At 49.2% G+C, this 15,732-nt stretch overlaps 1 protein-coding gene across 11 annotated transcripts in view; it reads left to right on the plus strand.

Annotated features, from left to right (window-relative positions):
* Tmco4 (transmembrane and coiled-coil domains 4) overlaps nucleotides 1-15,732 on the plus strand; it is an 83,022-nt gene that overhangs the window by 9,496 nt on the left and 57,794 nt on the right. For 8 of the 11 annotated variants that reach the window (XM_031379236.1, XM_031379229.1, XM_031379227.1 and 5 more), the window contains 5 exons: nucleotides 924-1,074; nucleotides 2,636-2,760; nucleotides 4,779-4,957; nucleotides 10,425-10,599; nucleotides 12,037-12,064. In XM_031379236.1, coding sequence (XP_031235096.1) covers nucleotides 4,788-4,957; nucleotides 10,425-10,599; nucleotides 12,037-12,064 — 373 coding nt within the window. In that variant the 5' untranslated portion in view covers nucleotides 924-1,074; nucleotides 2,636-2,760; nucleotides 4,779-4,787. Of the gene's footprint in view, nucleotides 1-923; nucleotides 1,075-2,635; nucleotides 2,761-4,047; nucleotides 4,305-4,778; nucleotides 4,958-10,424; nucleotides 10,600-12,036; nucleotides 12,065-15,732 lie in introns of all 11 variants that reach the window. The other 3 variants (XM_031379234.1, XM_031379233.1, XM_031379235.1) reach the window with 3 other exon arrangements.

The following is a 15,732-nucleotide window of genomic DNA, read 5'->3' on the forward strand; positions in this document are numbered from 1 at the left end:
GTGTGTATGTGTGGTGTGTGTGTGTGATGTGTGTGTGTATGTGTGGTGTGGTGGTGGTGGTGGTATGTGTATGTGTATCGTGTATGTGTGTGTGGTGTGTGTATGTGTGGTGTGGTGGTATGTGGTGGTAGTGGTAGTGTGTGTATGTGTGGTGTGTGTGTGTGATGTGTGTGTGATGTGTGTGTGTATGTGTGGTGTGGTGGTGGTGATGGTATGTGTATGTGTATCGTGTATGTGTGTGTGGTGTGTGTATGTGTGGTGTGGTGGTATGTGTTTGTATGTGCGGTGGTAGTTGTGGTGTGTGTGTGGGTATGTGTGTGTGTGTGCATGTGTGTGTGATGTGGTGGTGTGTATGTGGTGGTGTGGTGGTGGTGTGTGTGTATGTGTGTGTGTATGTGTGTGTGTATGTGTGTCCATGTGTATGTGTGTGTAAAGAATGTAGAGCTCTTACCTAGCACATGTGAACCAATGTTGCTAACAAATGAGACTGGAGTTCAAATCGTTCAAATTGAAGGTTGGGGGCACCGTGGGTTGGGACCATCCCTGAGTAGTGATGTCATACACTTAGCCACACCTCCCCTTTCCATTTGGTGCCCTGTTGGGGTGTGAGAAGTTTCCCAACTAGACCTAGCTCATTAACTGGCTCACAAATAAGTACAGCTTATTGTGAACAGCTGCTTTGCTGGATCCAGCAAGCTGGGTGCAATACAGACAGAGAACTCCTGCCTGTGGAGCCAAGGCTATCCCAAGGCCCAGGTGTCGTTACAGTTCAAAGCACAAGGACATCTGTGAGGTGGACTGAGCTGTGCCTGGCACTCCATGACCACTCAGTGGGGGGCTGGCTGCTGCTCTGCTGGGACATGCTCCTGAGTGAGTGAAGGGGCACAGTTCGGGCTAACTGCTCCTTCTTCCCCCTGCCCCAGGTTCCACACCCTCTGGACCCGTGGCTGGTTTTTCTGGTTTGGTTTGTAGAGCAATTTGCATATTTTCTTGAAGAACCCTCTGGAGCTTTACAGCCTGTCCTTGGACTTATAGAGAGGGACGTTCACGCCCACGCTGGTTCTTCAGAATTGGGTAAGGACCACTGGGGCTTCCTTTGCTTACAAATCCTTGGCATTGTCTGTCTGTCTCTATCTACAGTCCCTATAAGGGGATCCATTGTCTCTCTGTCATGGCATGGTCACCTCTCTGTCCCATCAGACAGCCCTGTGTCTGCTACCTAGTAAGCATCAGTACATGCTTCTTCTATCAATAGCTGGTTAGTTTGTAGTGGGAAGGAGACTTATGATTGACTTGAGACCTAAGAAAAGACCTTTATGTGTCTGTACATCCTCCTGATAGAATTCTTTTGACTGTTATTTCAAAACTATCTCCGCTATAAAGCAAGCTACAGAACTAATACACGGAAGTCCCATATCCTCTCATCCCTTGTAGCCACTGCCTTTGAACATGAGAAAAGCCTTCCCTGGACCACTGGGCCTGGTCACCATGACAATGCCCACCCAGCATCTCATCAATTGGGCCATCCTCCATGCCCAGCCATTAGCAGAGCTTTGGCTACCCTGAACATCTTGATTTTTCAAAATCCTAGTCTTTTTTTCTGCCTTAGGATCTGCCATATACTGTCCCCTCTGCCCAGGACATGCCCCTCCAGCCCACCCACCCCTATGTGACTCGCTCCTGTTGGTTCTTCAGGTCCCATCCTGGCTCTTCTCTTTTGTAACTCCAGCTTCATTTTAGTAACCTTCCATCTCTCATGTCCCCTATACAGTGTTTATCCAGCCCTCTGTTGACATATGCTTTCTCATCTCTCTCTCTCTTTCCCTCTCTCTCTTTCCCTCTCTCTCTTTCTCTCTCTGTCTCTCTGTCTCTCTTTCTCTCTCTGTTTCTCTCTGTCTCTCTCTGTGTCTCTCTCTTTCCCTCTCTCTCTTTCTCTCTCTGTCTCTCTCTCTCTTTCCCTCTCTCTCTCTTTCTCTCTCTCTTTCTCTCTCTCTCTCTGTCTCTCTCTCTTTCCCTCTTTGTCTCTCTGTCTCTGTCTCTCTGCCTCCCTCTCTCTCTCTCTCTCTCTCTCTCTCTCTCTCTCTCTCTCTCTCTCTCTCTCTCTCTCTCTCTCTCTCTCTGTGGGAGAAGCCTTCCCTCCCATCCGTCCACACAGGTCCAGGTCCCCTGTATCCCTTCCCCTCCTAACCATCTACACCTGGCTGGATTATGCTTGTTCCACCACCCATCCTTTCCAAGTGTTTCCCGACTTTAGTGCAGCGTTAAGAGTGTAGGTTCAACAGCTAGATCTGAGTATTAGTCTTGATTGCTCCCCATTCATTTCTTTTTTAAGATTTAAAAATTTTAATTTTATGCATGTACCTCAATGTACATATATGTACCATGTGTGTGCAGGTGCCCGCAGAGGCCACAAGAGGGCGCCAGATATCCTGGGCTGGAGTTACAGGTGCTGGGAATGGAACCTGAGTCCCAGACAAGAGCAGCAAGTGCTCACCCACTGTCATCCTGCCAGTCCCCTCCCAGTGCTCACCCACTGCCATCCCACCAGTCCCCTCCCTCCTCACGGCTGTGACTGTGACCAAATTACTTGACAGTTGTGTCACTGAGTGTCAGTATGTTATCTGTGGCCCCACAGAATGAAATTCCCTTCATTCTTCAGCAAGCGTGTTTGATGCCTGCCGTAGTCTACACCAGTTGAAGGTGGGGGCGTAAGCAAGGACTCCATCTTCCCTGCGGCTTGCATTCCTTGTGTACACACAGGTAAGCCAGTCTGGGAAAACACACTCTGTAGTAAAAAAACATAAAAAATAAACAGGACACGGGGTTTCTACCTGCCTTAGACCATTTATGGCCCAGGATGAAAGACACACACAGCCTTACATTTTTAGATATGTCTTAGGCAGCACAAGAGCCAGGCACCCGCCTACCCTCCAAGTTGTTAGGATCTATTTTTGATAACCCCAAGTTGTCACTATGCACTGCGTTCCCTCTGGCCTCTCCTAACCCAACTGAGCAGCCCTTGGGGCCACATTCTCTCGGCCCTTAGCCCTCGGTGGCTCTCTTCCCTCCAGCTCGTTCTTCTTCTCTTCCATGGTGGCTTTTTCGCCTCTTCCTCATTCTCTCTCCTCCTTTTCTCTACCAGTCCCCACTCTTGAACCTCCAGTCCCACCTTTCCCCTCCACTGCCCAGTCACAGGCTAAAATGGGGAGAAGGTTCACATGACATCACCTAAGTGCCTGATGGACTGCTGGTAGGGGCAACCCCTCTAGAGGAAGCGGAATTAACACCCAAATACAAACAACATCAGGCCAACCCACTACAACACTCTTTTAGTTATAAACAAACATTATTAGGGTAGAGCCGGGTGCTGGCTGAGAGGGGCAAAGATACTTTCCGGTGGTCAGTGAAGATTTCCCAGAGGTGACATTCACGCTGAGGCCAAATGGGATGTCAAGGGGAAGGAGTTCCAGGCAGGGGGCGGGGCCTGTGCAGAGGCTCAGAGAAGAGCAGCAGGCAGATGTGAGAGCAGAGAGGCAGCCAGTGTGGTGAGAGAGTGAGGGACGAGACAGGTACCAGGCCACAAGATAGGGTTCCGCAGCAGACAGAAATGGGGTACAGCATGGAAACCACTGGTTCCCAACCTGTGGGTCTCGACCCCCTCAGTGTCACATATCAGATAATTTACATTATGATTCATAAGAGTAGCAAAATCAGTTATGAAGTAGCAATGAAATAATTTTATGGTTGGGGGTCACCACAACTTGAAGAACTGTATTAAAGGGTCCCAGCATTATTAGGAAGGGTGAGAAGCCCTAATGGCAGCCATTGTAGGGAAGATTTTAAACAGGAGAGTGACAGGTTCGGTGCTGACGCAAAGGTCAGGAGCCCACTATACGGAGAATGCTATGCACAGCAGGGTACTGTGGAGACTGAGCCAGTGTGTTCAGCCTGAGCTTGGCTTTCACTGTGCCTACCTCACTCCTCCCCAGTGGTTGAAAGCAAGCAGGCACATGCTTGTCTGTTACAGACTGCCTTTTCTTCAAACAGAGAACTTGACAGGCTCCCCAGATGCCAGCTTCCTACAGTACCATCTTGGGCTGCCCCCGGATAATAGATGTAATTACCACCGCATGCTAATGGCACACAGCAGTGACTGCTGAAGCCTCTGACGTGCGGCCCCCTCATCCTACCGTGAACCCCTTACCCTACCTCCATGCCGACAGCCCAGCAGGTCCTCAGGACCAGACTGACTGCTTGAAGTCTCCAGCAGCTTAGAGTTAAGGTGGCTGTCCAATGAACTCCAGGTACCTGCCTGTCTCTGTGCCTGCCCCTGCACTGCCCAGGCTGGCATTGAACTCACAGAGATCTGCCTGCCTTTCTCCCAAATACTGGCATTAAAGGCATATACCCCGCACCCCTAGTCTGTGTGTGAATAGAACTGATCATAGTGGCCTGGCTTGTAATCCCAGCATTGGACACAGAGATAAGAAAGCATGAGTTCAAGATCATCTTCAGCTATACAGAATGTTGAGTTCAGCCTGGACTACATGAGACCCATCTCAAAACAAAACAAAACAAGATATGAACAGAAAGCATCATTTTAGTGACACTAATGTCTTAGTCTTTGCTGACTGGGAGCTTCCGGTCCTCCTGCCTCACCTCCTAGTGCTGGGCTTACAAGCAAGGCCTCTACAGTTAGTTTATAAGAGATGACTTCTGTGTCATCTCTTCCCCTCCACCTTCCCCTGGAAGCATCTCACTAGGATTCTCTCTTGCAGAGACTAGGAATGGCCACATGGAACAGGCCACGCCCAAGGCAGTCTGTGGCACCAGAGCCAGCTGCAGAAGGGGATTGCCAGCAGCCCTTGAGCCGAGAGCTCTCAGAGGCCAACCGCTTCGCCTATGCCGCCCTCTGTGGTATCTCTTTGTCACAGCTGTTTCCAGAACCTGACCAAAGGTGAGCTTTTCTGTCTCTCAGCGGGAAGGCCAGACCTTTTCAGGGAAGTGCCTCCCAAGTCAGTCAGCTTCCAAGTCCCACAGGTAACCCCAAGCCTCAGGGCCTATCCTTGCCTCTTGAATCTCAGCCTCATAGGAGGAGGCTATCTCAGCCCCTTGTTCTGTTATCTCTCGTGTATGCTGTCCCCAAGCATCTTTTGTGCTCCTACTGGATGCCAGGCAAGATTTCAAGGCATTGTGTATGTGATGTGACAGACCCCATTTCTCCCCTCCAGTAGATCACTGTCCATAGAGGACAAGAGATTTATTCATTCATAAAATGTGTTTATTGAGCACTTACCATGTGCTGGGTATGGTGTCAGCCATATTGATGAAACTGAAAAGCATGATCTCTCTGAATGCTTAGTCTTGGGAAACCCCCACCCCAACAGACATGGGGACAAAGGAATGTACAGGGCCTATATGTATTTCTTGTCTGTCACTGATGCTATCTACCAGGTGCAGCCTTAAGTCACGCATTGGTGGCAGTGTAGTGGGGTGGTTGGGAGTCTGGGCTTCAGTCAGAAAGGATTGGGGTAGGGCAGGGTTTGAGCACTCAAAACATGGCATGGAGGGAGGGCACAGCACGGTCCATCTTTATCAGTAGGGTGGAGCTGATATGGGAATCTTCTTACTGTGAGGATGAGGCAGAGAAGGAGCTAACGGACTCTAAAGCCTGAGGAAGGAGAGAGCCTGGAGGCGAGAGATGCTACTGAGAGAGCGGCAACAGTGTGCCATTTCCCCAGACACTCCGTGACTCTTGAGTCTACAGCCTGCCAGGCTGAGGCTCCCTCTGAGTGGGCTTCTCCAACCTGCCCTCACCCCATAGGGCAATTGGGCATCTTCCCCACTGATCTGCGTAGGACACGTGGCTACTTCTCTCAGTCCCCAGAGAAGTGCTTCCCAGACCTGCCACCCCGCACCTAAGTTCCCTGGAATGTAGATACCAACTTTGAATTCCAGGACCTTCCCAAAGTTCAATGAGCCCTGGCCCTCAATGAAGTCCCTGAGAAAAATGACAGCAATGCTTGGCTCAGGGAGCAATGGAGCCTTCCGTGGCTGCACACTCCGCTCTCGTCACGTCTTGACTCATACTTTCCAGTCCCCTGTGACTTAGGAGGTTAACTTAAGCTGAGAGAAGACCAGCAGTCTGGCTGTACATCTGTAGGATAAACAGCACGGTGCCCAGCACACAGTAGGTGCTCAGTACCTGGTAATGGGCATTTACTAACTCTACCTATGGCCTCCGTCTAGATATTCTGTCCCCAAGTGTCCTAGTCACTTTCCTTTTGCTGTGACAACATGACCAAGGCAGCTTCTAAAAGCAAGTGTTTAATTATAGCTTCAGTCTCAGAGGGTTAGCATTCCCAATTGCAATGCAAAGACAGGGTGACAAGACCAGCGGGGAGCTCACATGTCAGAGCTGCGTTCAGGAGACAGAGAGCACACTGGGGCTGTCAGGAAGCTCTGAGACCTCACAGCCCATCCCCAATGACACACCTCCTCCAACAAGGCCATACCCTTCCCCAAACACCACCAACTGGGCACCAAGTATTCAGATGCCCGAGGGACATCTCATTCAAACCACCTCACCAGGCAAGCCCTATATCCATCTCTAGGAAAGTTCAGCTTAACACTGTCTCTGTCCCTTACTTGTACCCAGCCCAGGAAGCCACCATCTTTCCAAAAGCTCCCCTAAACAGATAAGCCAGGCACCCCACTCCCACCTAATAAACTCAGTGTATCTTGATAAGGACCAGATGAACTGACCACAGACCTGTTCTGACACTGCTGGGAGGGCACCAGGGATGTGAGTTCTGTTCCCATGTCCTGCAGTATTCTCCTTGGGCCCCCTGGTTCCTCACCTCAGTTTCCCATGCTGTGTTTCAGTCACTACCCATCTGAATTTTAAGGCAGAACACATATTAAAAAAAAAAAAAAAAACCTGTCTTTTTAACTCCCAGATAGGCTGCTGTTGGTTTCTGTTATCTTTAGAAAACAGTTGGTGGCCATTTTTGTCCTTGTGGGACATCAAAGCTAGTGTCTCAGCTATTTATTTCTTATCTGTCCTGTGAGCATCCAGGAGGATGCTCCTCATAATTGATTTGATTTATTCAAAACGTAGAGCTGGGGGCAGGGATGACGTGCCGCAGTAGATGCCTGCCTAGCATGCATGAGGCTCAGTCCCAGCACCGCAAAAAGAAAGAAATGAATGAATAAAAGAAAGACAGACAAAAATAAAACCAAAGAAGCAATGTAATGCCAGGTGCAGTAGCTCCAGGCCCAGACCTCTATCCTGCTGCACACTTAACAATTTTTAACATCAGCTCTCAGGAGGCTAAGGCAGGAAAATCACAAGTTCAAGACCAACTTGGGCTATATGCTAAGACCACTTCTCAAAAAGAGTCAAAACTGGTTGGGTAGACAAAGTTCAGCACAAATTCCTTCTGCCAGGGCTCAGGCATTTTTGGTTCTCAGCCCCACAGTGGCTACAACAAGAGCATGGCTTTGTATCAATGAAACTTTATTCATAAAAGCAAGCCAGAGGCCAGATTCCTGAAGGCTATCGTATGTGGTCCTCGAGGGGAGGAACTTTGGAGGAAGCATGATGTACTGGCTGTTTTTGCCCCTGTTCCCCTTTGGGATTCTGGAGAGCTTGAACCCTAGAAACTGGGGCATCCTACTTCTAAGGATGGTCTTAGTGAGTGACAAGCACATGATGACCCTGGGTGGCGCAGTTGCTGGAGAGGGGCTGGCTCCATGGTGGGTAAGCATGGCACCTGGGAGTGCAAGACAGATACACATGAGTCTAGAGCTACAACTTGCCATGTCTGGATCTAGGTTGCCATATCCAGGGGGCTGGGCTTGATCTAAGACCTCCCTGACCTCATGAGGCTGTAGTTAGGATTCAGCAAGTCTGTGTGTAGAAAGACCTCACACAGGTGGACTCAGTGATATAAGCATCACTGCTTTTGCTGTTGTTGACTTATTCCATTTTTGATGGTGCTGGAGATAGAAGCTAAGGCCTTGCACACACACACACACACATTGCCGTGCACAGATTTTCACTAGACCAATGTGCTGTTTAAACTGTCAACTTGACACAACCTAGAATCACCTAGGAAGACTCTTAATGAGGCACTATCTAGATCACATTGACTTGTGGGCATGTCTGTGGAGGACTGTCTCCATGGTTAGTTAATGTGGGAAGACCCAGCCCACTGTGGGCAGCGCCATTCCCTTGGCAGGAGGTCCTGAATAGTAAAGCGAGCTCCATTATATAGCTGAGAACAAGGAAATAGGCAAAGATCCGTGGACTTGTTCCATCTCTGATTAAGAGTATAGATATGGTGCTGTAAGTTTCTGTCTTGACTTCCCTGAGGTGACGGACTGTAACCTGGAATTGTAAGCCATATAAATCTTTCCCTAGACTGCTTGTCAGGGTGTTTCATCACAGCAAGCTAAGTGAACAGAGAGCAACCATTAGGGAAATATGTCAGTAGGTAGTGCCTCCCATGGGCCATTCTTTGCCCAGGACAGATAGTAACATTGTTAATCTTTCCAATAACCCTATGAAGTAGGTTTCATCATTATCACAACTATGTCACATATTCAAAATCCAAGGCACAGAAAGGCAGAGTAAGCGATCCCAGGACCACATAGGCGGTGGCAGGGCCGGTGGCTATGCTCTTTAAGCCTGTGCTCGTATGGCAAGCTAGTTCTTTAGGTCTAAGTCTTTCCCAACATCCGGCAGGCTAGACTATTATCTTGGCCCTGAGCCATCCCTGTGCATACCCTGATTGCTGTCTGTTCACCCTCTTAGTCATTCCTGAAGCCATCCCTGTCCACACCCGCCTGCTACCCTAAGTCAGTCCCCAGGATGATCCACTGGGAAATGAATTATCTGCCTATCACAGGCCATCTCAGGAGATAACATTTACTGCCATACACTGCTCCTGTCATTTTCTCTTTTTATCATTTTATCTCATATTACTCCTGGGGTGGATCCGGATGTCACCTACATTTTACAGCCTTAGAAAATAAGAGAGGTGAATTGGGGACAATGAAGCTTCCCCAGAGCCGTTGACGCCATGGTCAGACTTTCATCCTTTTCTCTGTTGTCTCCCTCAGTCACCTGTTAATAGTTACAACTCCAGTTAGCATCAAGCATTGTCTGCACGCTGTGCTCTGCCTTATGAAGTAGGTCTCTTAAACCCATTTTACAGATGAGGACTCAGAGGCACAGACAATGAGGACAAGCTACTTGCCTGAGTTGCTATGGCGCTCTGTTCTCCTTACAGGAATAAAGGAGGAGCTGTCAGCTCAACCCTGAGCTGTCTATAACCTTTGGGGCTTGTCCCAGCTACACAGGACCACACTCCCAAGATGTCACCTGACTCCCCAGATAGCTGGCATAGAGTCACCACTTGAAGCCACTGGGGCAGCCCATCTTCAGAACTTCCCCCAGGGTCAATAGCAGTGTTGGAGACAGACAGCTCAGCTGCCCTCCGCCCTATGCCCAGCTCTGTTCCTGCCTTCCCATCTGGCAGTGCTGTCTCCCAGAAGAGCTCCAATAATCTCTACTTCAGACTAGCTCCCACCCGATCCTGCAGTAGGCCTGGCCTTCGCTGCTCCTCAGCAGCTGTAAGCAGTGGCATGGGTGGGCTGTGCTGTGTAAGGGTGGCAGCTCCTTAGGTTCCTACACCACCAGGAAGCTCTAAATAGCGCCAGGAGTCCAGCCTGGTCTGCCCAGTTTCCCTGTTGGGAGCCGGCTGGAACTACATGGGTAGGCTTCAACCTTTTCCTGTTTCTCTGTTTCTAATGAATTCTCCTGTTCCCCACACTCCACCACCCCTCACCAAAACCTCAGATCTGTGCACAAGGGCAGCCTACATCAAAAGCCAGCGTGGACTCTGCTACGGTCCCCAAGATACAGTGCACTTCTCTCTCAGATCATGGGGCTCCCGCCACTCCACAGTGGCCCCATTGTCCCCTAGCAGGTGCCACGGCAGCATACCTGCTGGAGAGAGGATTCCACCTTCACAGTGGACATTGTTCCAGAAATGAGCCTTTGGTGACATCTAGGCACTTTTCTTGACTCCCCAGAGTTGCTGCCCAGCTCTGCAGATGGAGCTTGGGACTGGGCCCCTCCTTCTGTCCTCACACATCTCTGTTCCCTGCTCCCCAGCATGGCTCCAGGACAGGTCACATAGGCAGTAGCTGCTGGCTGCCTTCCACCTGTGGCTCTTGGTAAAAAGTCTTGATGGGGACTGAAGGTAGGAGCTGTGTCACCTAGGATTCTGTTTGGACCGTCTCTGTATTTCCTAGACCCTAGTCACAGGTTGACATATGTGACCCTGTCCATCCACCATTGACCTTTCCAGGCCATGTTCCCCAGAAGGTCTGGATCTAACTATATCTCTTTTTAGCTCCTTCTGTACAGAATTTGTGACGGGCCTGGTGAAATGGCTGCATCTGTCTGAAACTGTCCTCCCAACCATGATGGCCTTTGCCGGCGGCCTAGGAGGCGAAGGGGCTGACATCTTCGCTCAGACTTTATTGAAGGACCCCATTCTGAAAGACAACCCATCAGCAATCAGTCAGGTACGCCAGCCCCTGGGTGGCCATTCATAACCATCTACAATTCTGGGTCTGTGTACGCTGCCCTCTTCTGGGCTCCATAGGTACTGCACACATGTAGTGCACAGACAGATGTATCCAGATGCATCCAAAACACCCATACCCATAAAATAAAAATAAATGTTAAATAAATGTTAAGAAAATATTCCAGTCTCCCCCTCCCAACTGGAAGTGTTGAAGGGACTTCTGGTTTTAAGCACTTCGGACACTGGGTACTCAGCCTTTGTCACGCAGGAGGTTGTTTGAGGGTCAGATGTGTTAACCTCTGTAAATGAGCACTCTCTGCACATGAAATGAGTCGTGAATGCATTTACCACGATGGGTCAGGATCAGCTATAATCACCAGAATATATGGTGACGGAATGTTGGGCTATGCAGCTGCCCCAGCCCACAGGACTGACTTGGAAGGGAAGTGACTTAGTCCCTGTCCCCAGCAGCCCGTGACTGGAATACTTATATACACATAATAAGGTATCTTTAGATGGGACATGAGTTCTATACACAAAATCAATATTTGTTTTCTGTGTATCTTACACCCACATTCTGAAGGTAATTTTATATGATTTTTACACTTTTGTGCATGGAACCACAGTTCACACTATGGAATTTTTTCACTTGAAATAATTCTGGAACTGAGAGCGGGATGCTGGAGGGACTGCTCAGCCATTAAGAGCACGTGCTGTTCTTGAAACTCCAGTTCTGGGGATGCAGTGCCCTCTTCTGGCCTTCTCAAGTTCCTGCATGCATATGGTATACATAAACTTACATGTGCTCATATGCATGCACATGAATAAATCTTTAAATATATATAGTTTTATATACACATATATATGGTTATATACACACATATATACATGTATACATACACATATATAGTTTTATATATACATCTATACACACATAGACATACACATATATAAATATATACATATGTATAATTGGGATTTTTAAATTAGGGATGTTTAACCTGTGTAATCATCCTTACTTTATATTGAGGAGACTGAGGCACAGAGAGATTAAATTTCTTGTCCACAGTTACCCAGCTAATAAGTAGCCAAAGCCAGGATTTGAACCTTGGTGGTCTGACCCGAGAGCCTGCATTCTACCAAGCTATGGTGACCTTTTATCTGATGCAGTAGCTTTGCTGTGTGCCCTTGGCATGTCGCTTGCCCTCTCTGAGTGCGGTTTAAGTAGGCAGAGCTTATGGCATGGGCTGCTGGGAGCCACGTGCACAAACCTTTTCCTCCTCACCTTGGCCACAGTTGGCACCTGGCTCACCACTGTACTGTAGGATGGAGGGCTTTTGCCATCTCTGCTTGGTAGGAGTCAATACTTAGCTGTCACATGAGCTGGGTGGCGGCATGTCAGCACCTCACCAATTTCTGTCTCCTTTTTCCACAGGACCTCCTGAGCTTCTCACTCAAGGATGGTAAGTGAATTTGCTGCATTTGCAGTGTGCCTCACATGCAGTGAGGTTGCAGTGTGGCTCGCACACAGTGAGGCTGGGGTGTGGTTCACATGCAGTGAGGCCGGGCACTACGCTGCACCTATGTCTTGCCCAATGTCTTTGATGAGCACTGTGTGATACTGATGGGGCTTGTTTAATTTCTGCCCCCTAACCTTCAAGTCTGTCCCCTCCCTACCACCCAGCATCCTCGAGCTTAGCAGCATCATGGCCTCTGTGGTGACAGCTGGGGTCTCCTCCTCAAGGGTGCTCTAGCCAGTTCTCTTCTGTCCACCGAGGTCTCAGTGATGTCTCAGGAGGCCTCTGTGGCCACCCTTGTCTCCCTGCCTCATACCTGGCAAGGGATTCCAGCATGTCCAATGTGCTGGAATTGAGGCCCTGGAGAGAGGGGCTGCTCATCCTCTCTCCTCTCTCCTCATTCAATATAGTCAAGCCCCAGCCCCAGGTGTGGCTTCTCCCAGCTATGGCTCCTTGTAGTTCTCTGGGTGTCTCCCCCCTCTACTTTTACATATGGTCCTCTGGCTGGACACCATAACTTTCTGTCCTTGGTTCGTCTGCTTGCTCCGTCCTTACCTCCCTCCATTCAGCCCTCACTTGCTGGCTGTGTTGGTATGCAGGACAAAAGTGATGTAAGGACGGTGGATTTATTTAGCTCACAATTTGAGGGCACAGCCCATCCCGGTGGGGAAGGCGTGGGATCGGGGGCAGCCGGTCACACTGCATCCACAGTCAGGAGGCAACAGATGAATGCTGGTACCCTGTTTGTGTTCTCTGTTGTGTTCCCAGCTCATGTACTGCCCACATAGGGTGAGCCTTCCTTCCTCATGTAACCTGTCTGGGAACACACAGCCATGCCCTGAGTCACTGACAATGAGTCACCACACCATCACCCGGTCAAAGTGATACCCTGACACATAATTTTTAGTGGTACATTCTACCCACGTCAACCTCAATGCCTGCAGCCACCTCCTAACACAATGTGTGTTTAGTTCATCTTAACAGTCCTAACATTGTCCAAAAGCCCAAATTTTTTTCTGATACTCACAGTGATCTTTTAACTATGTTCTCTATAAAACCAATAATGTAAGTTATGTATTCCCAATATCTTAAGGCACAGAGTAAGCAAACCCCTTCCAAGAGGAAGGAATCGAGGCAGAGAAGGACAGAGAACAAACATATCCTGCAACTCTCAATCCAACATCCTGAGCTCTAGGTGGTCCCTCCTCATGTGCTGGGCTCCGAGCTCCAGCAGGCTCCAGCAGGCTTTAGCAGCCCCATTCCCCAGTTCTGCTGCCTGCACACTTCAATGGGTGTTTGTAGCATTCCGTGGCATGCGACCCATGGTCTTGGTTTCTCCACCCTCTTGGGTTTGCCATTGGATATCACAATTCACCACAGCTTCATCCAGGGTTTCTTGGGGCCTCTTTGCAGGGATTCTAACTCTGCCACATATTGCCTAGAGTCCCCAGCTCTCTGGAACTTTGGTGCAAGTTTCTGTGACCCTGTAACTCATGCATCATGCACACCTGCCATCTCAGGGACTCTACTGCTGTGAGGAAACGCCATGACCAAAGAGCAAGTTGGGAGGAAAGGGTTTATTCTACTTATGCTTCCACATCCATACTCCATCACTGAAGGGAGTCAGGACAGGAAATCAAACAGAGCAGGAACCTGGAGGCGGGAGCTGATGCAGAGGCCACAGAGGGGTGCTGCTGACTGGCTTACTCCTCATGGCTTGCTTAGCCTGCTTTCTTATAGAACCCAGGACCACCAGCCCCAGGGATGGCCCTCCCCCATAGATCACTAATTAAAATGTCTTACAGCTGGGTGGATATTATACAGGCTTCTTCTTCTTCTTCTTCTTCTTCTTCTTCTTCTTCTTCTTCTTCTTCTTCTTCTTCTTCTTCTTCTTCTTCTTCTTCTTCTTCTTCTACTCCTCCTCCTCCTCCTCCTTCTCCTTTGTCTTCTTCTTCTTCTTCTCCTTCTCTTTCTCCTTCTCCTTCCTCTTCCTCTTCCTCTTCCTCTTCTTCTTCTTCCTCTGCCTCTTCCTCCTCCTCCTCCTCTTCCTCCTCCTCCTCCACCACCTCCTCCTCCTCCTCCTCCTCCTCCTCCTCTTCTTCTTCTTCTTCTAGTTCTTTTTTTGTTTTTTTTGAGACGGGGTTTCTCTGTGTAGCCCTGGCTGTCCTGGAACTCACTCTGTAGACCAGGCTGGCCTCGAACTCAGAAATCCACCTGCCTCTGCCTCCCAGGCACTGGGATTAAAGGCGTGCGCCACCACTGCCTGGCAACAGGCATTTTCTTAATTGAGGTTCCCTCCTCATAGATAGATGACTTTAACTTGTGTCAAGTTGACATAAAACCAGCCAGCACGCCTGCTAAACAGCTGTAGTCACCCTGTGCACCTTAGTGCCTGATCCTGGGAAATCGCTTCCTAGGAAGTTGAGTTCAAGCAGAGAGAGCCTCATCACTTACAGTTACTCTATTCAAACATATTTGCATTTTCCACAAGTTGGAGCCTTTTATGAGTGGATCTACAGAATGGCCCCATTAAGCTCTGGGTGATGTGTTGGAACGGCAGTCGCGTCAGGAAGTACCACACTAGGCCCAAACAGTTCCACGTGTAAGAGGTTTAATTGAGAGGGAGTAGGGGTCATGGCACGGAAAGAGAGGAGAGAGAGAGAGAGAGAGAGAGAGAGAGAGAGAGAGAGAGAGAGAGGGAGGGAGAGCAAGATGGAGGAATTGTCCCATATATATATGGGTTGTGACATAGCAGCCGCAGGTAAAGGTGGGAGGTGAGCCAAATGGATTCTGGGAATATGGTGGCTGTTGTCTTGGCAACAGGTCTGTGGACCCGCCCATGTATCACCACAGGCTCTGGATGCTAACACTGGGGACAGCATTCTAGAATCCTCTAGCTTGCAGCTCACACTCTTTCACAGGCCTACAAACCACCCTGGCACCACACTGGCAGGGACAGCCATGGCCCTCCTTACCAGCACACATTTCTTGCACCAACTGATCGCTTTTCAAAACACATCAGGACCCCGCCCTGTGGGCGGGCCCTGCAGGAAGGTGCTTCTCCCAGGGCAGAGGCTTGTCCACTGTACTGAGAGGTCTCCCCAGCTGTGGGAAACTCAGCTGCGGTGTAACTGTTGGCAACGGAGAACTGGTTTCCCCTGGTGTTTATTTGTTTGTTTGTCTGTTTATTTTAATTTAAAAATAGACCATTGGGGCTGGAGAGATGGCTTAGAGGTTAAGGGCACCGGCTGCTCTTCCGGAGGTCCTGGGTTCAATTCTCAGCACCCACATTTATAACTGCAGTCCCAGGTAATCTGATACCCTGCACCACACATGGTACACAGACACTCATGCAGACAAAACACCTACCCACATTTAAAAAGGAAAGTTTTTTAAAACCCACCAACTTAACCAAGAAAGGGTTTATTTTTGAATAATAATAATAAAAAAAGAAATAAAAAGGAAGGAACACGACTGCTCCAAGCACGGTGGAGGAGAAGCTTTATTGTAGGCCTGAGGGAGAACAGAATCAGAGGCAGGGACGTCTGGGTGGGTCCAGAGTGAGCGCAACCCTGAGGAGAGGGATTGTGGGAGAAGAAGTGGGGAGGGGAGAG

Source organism: Mastomys coucha, unplaced genomic scaffold (genome assembly GCF_008632895.1).
Source record: "Mastomys coucha isolate ucsf_1 unplaced genomic scaffold, UCSF_Mcou_1 pScaffold18, whole genome shotgun sequence".
In the NCBI taxonomy this organism is placed as follows: Eukaryota; Metazoa; Chordata; class Mammalia; order Rodentia; family Muridae; genus Mastomys; species Mastomys coucha.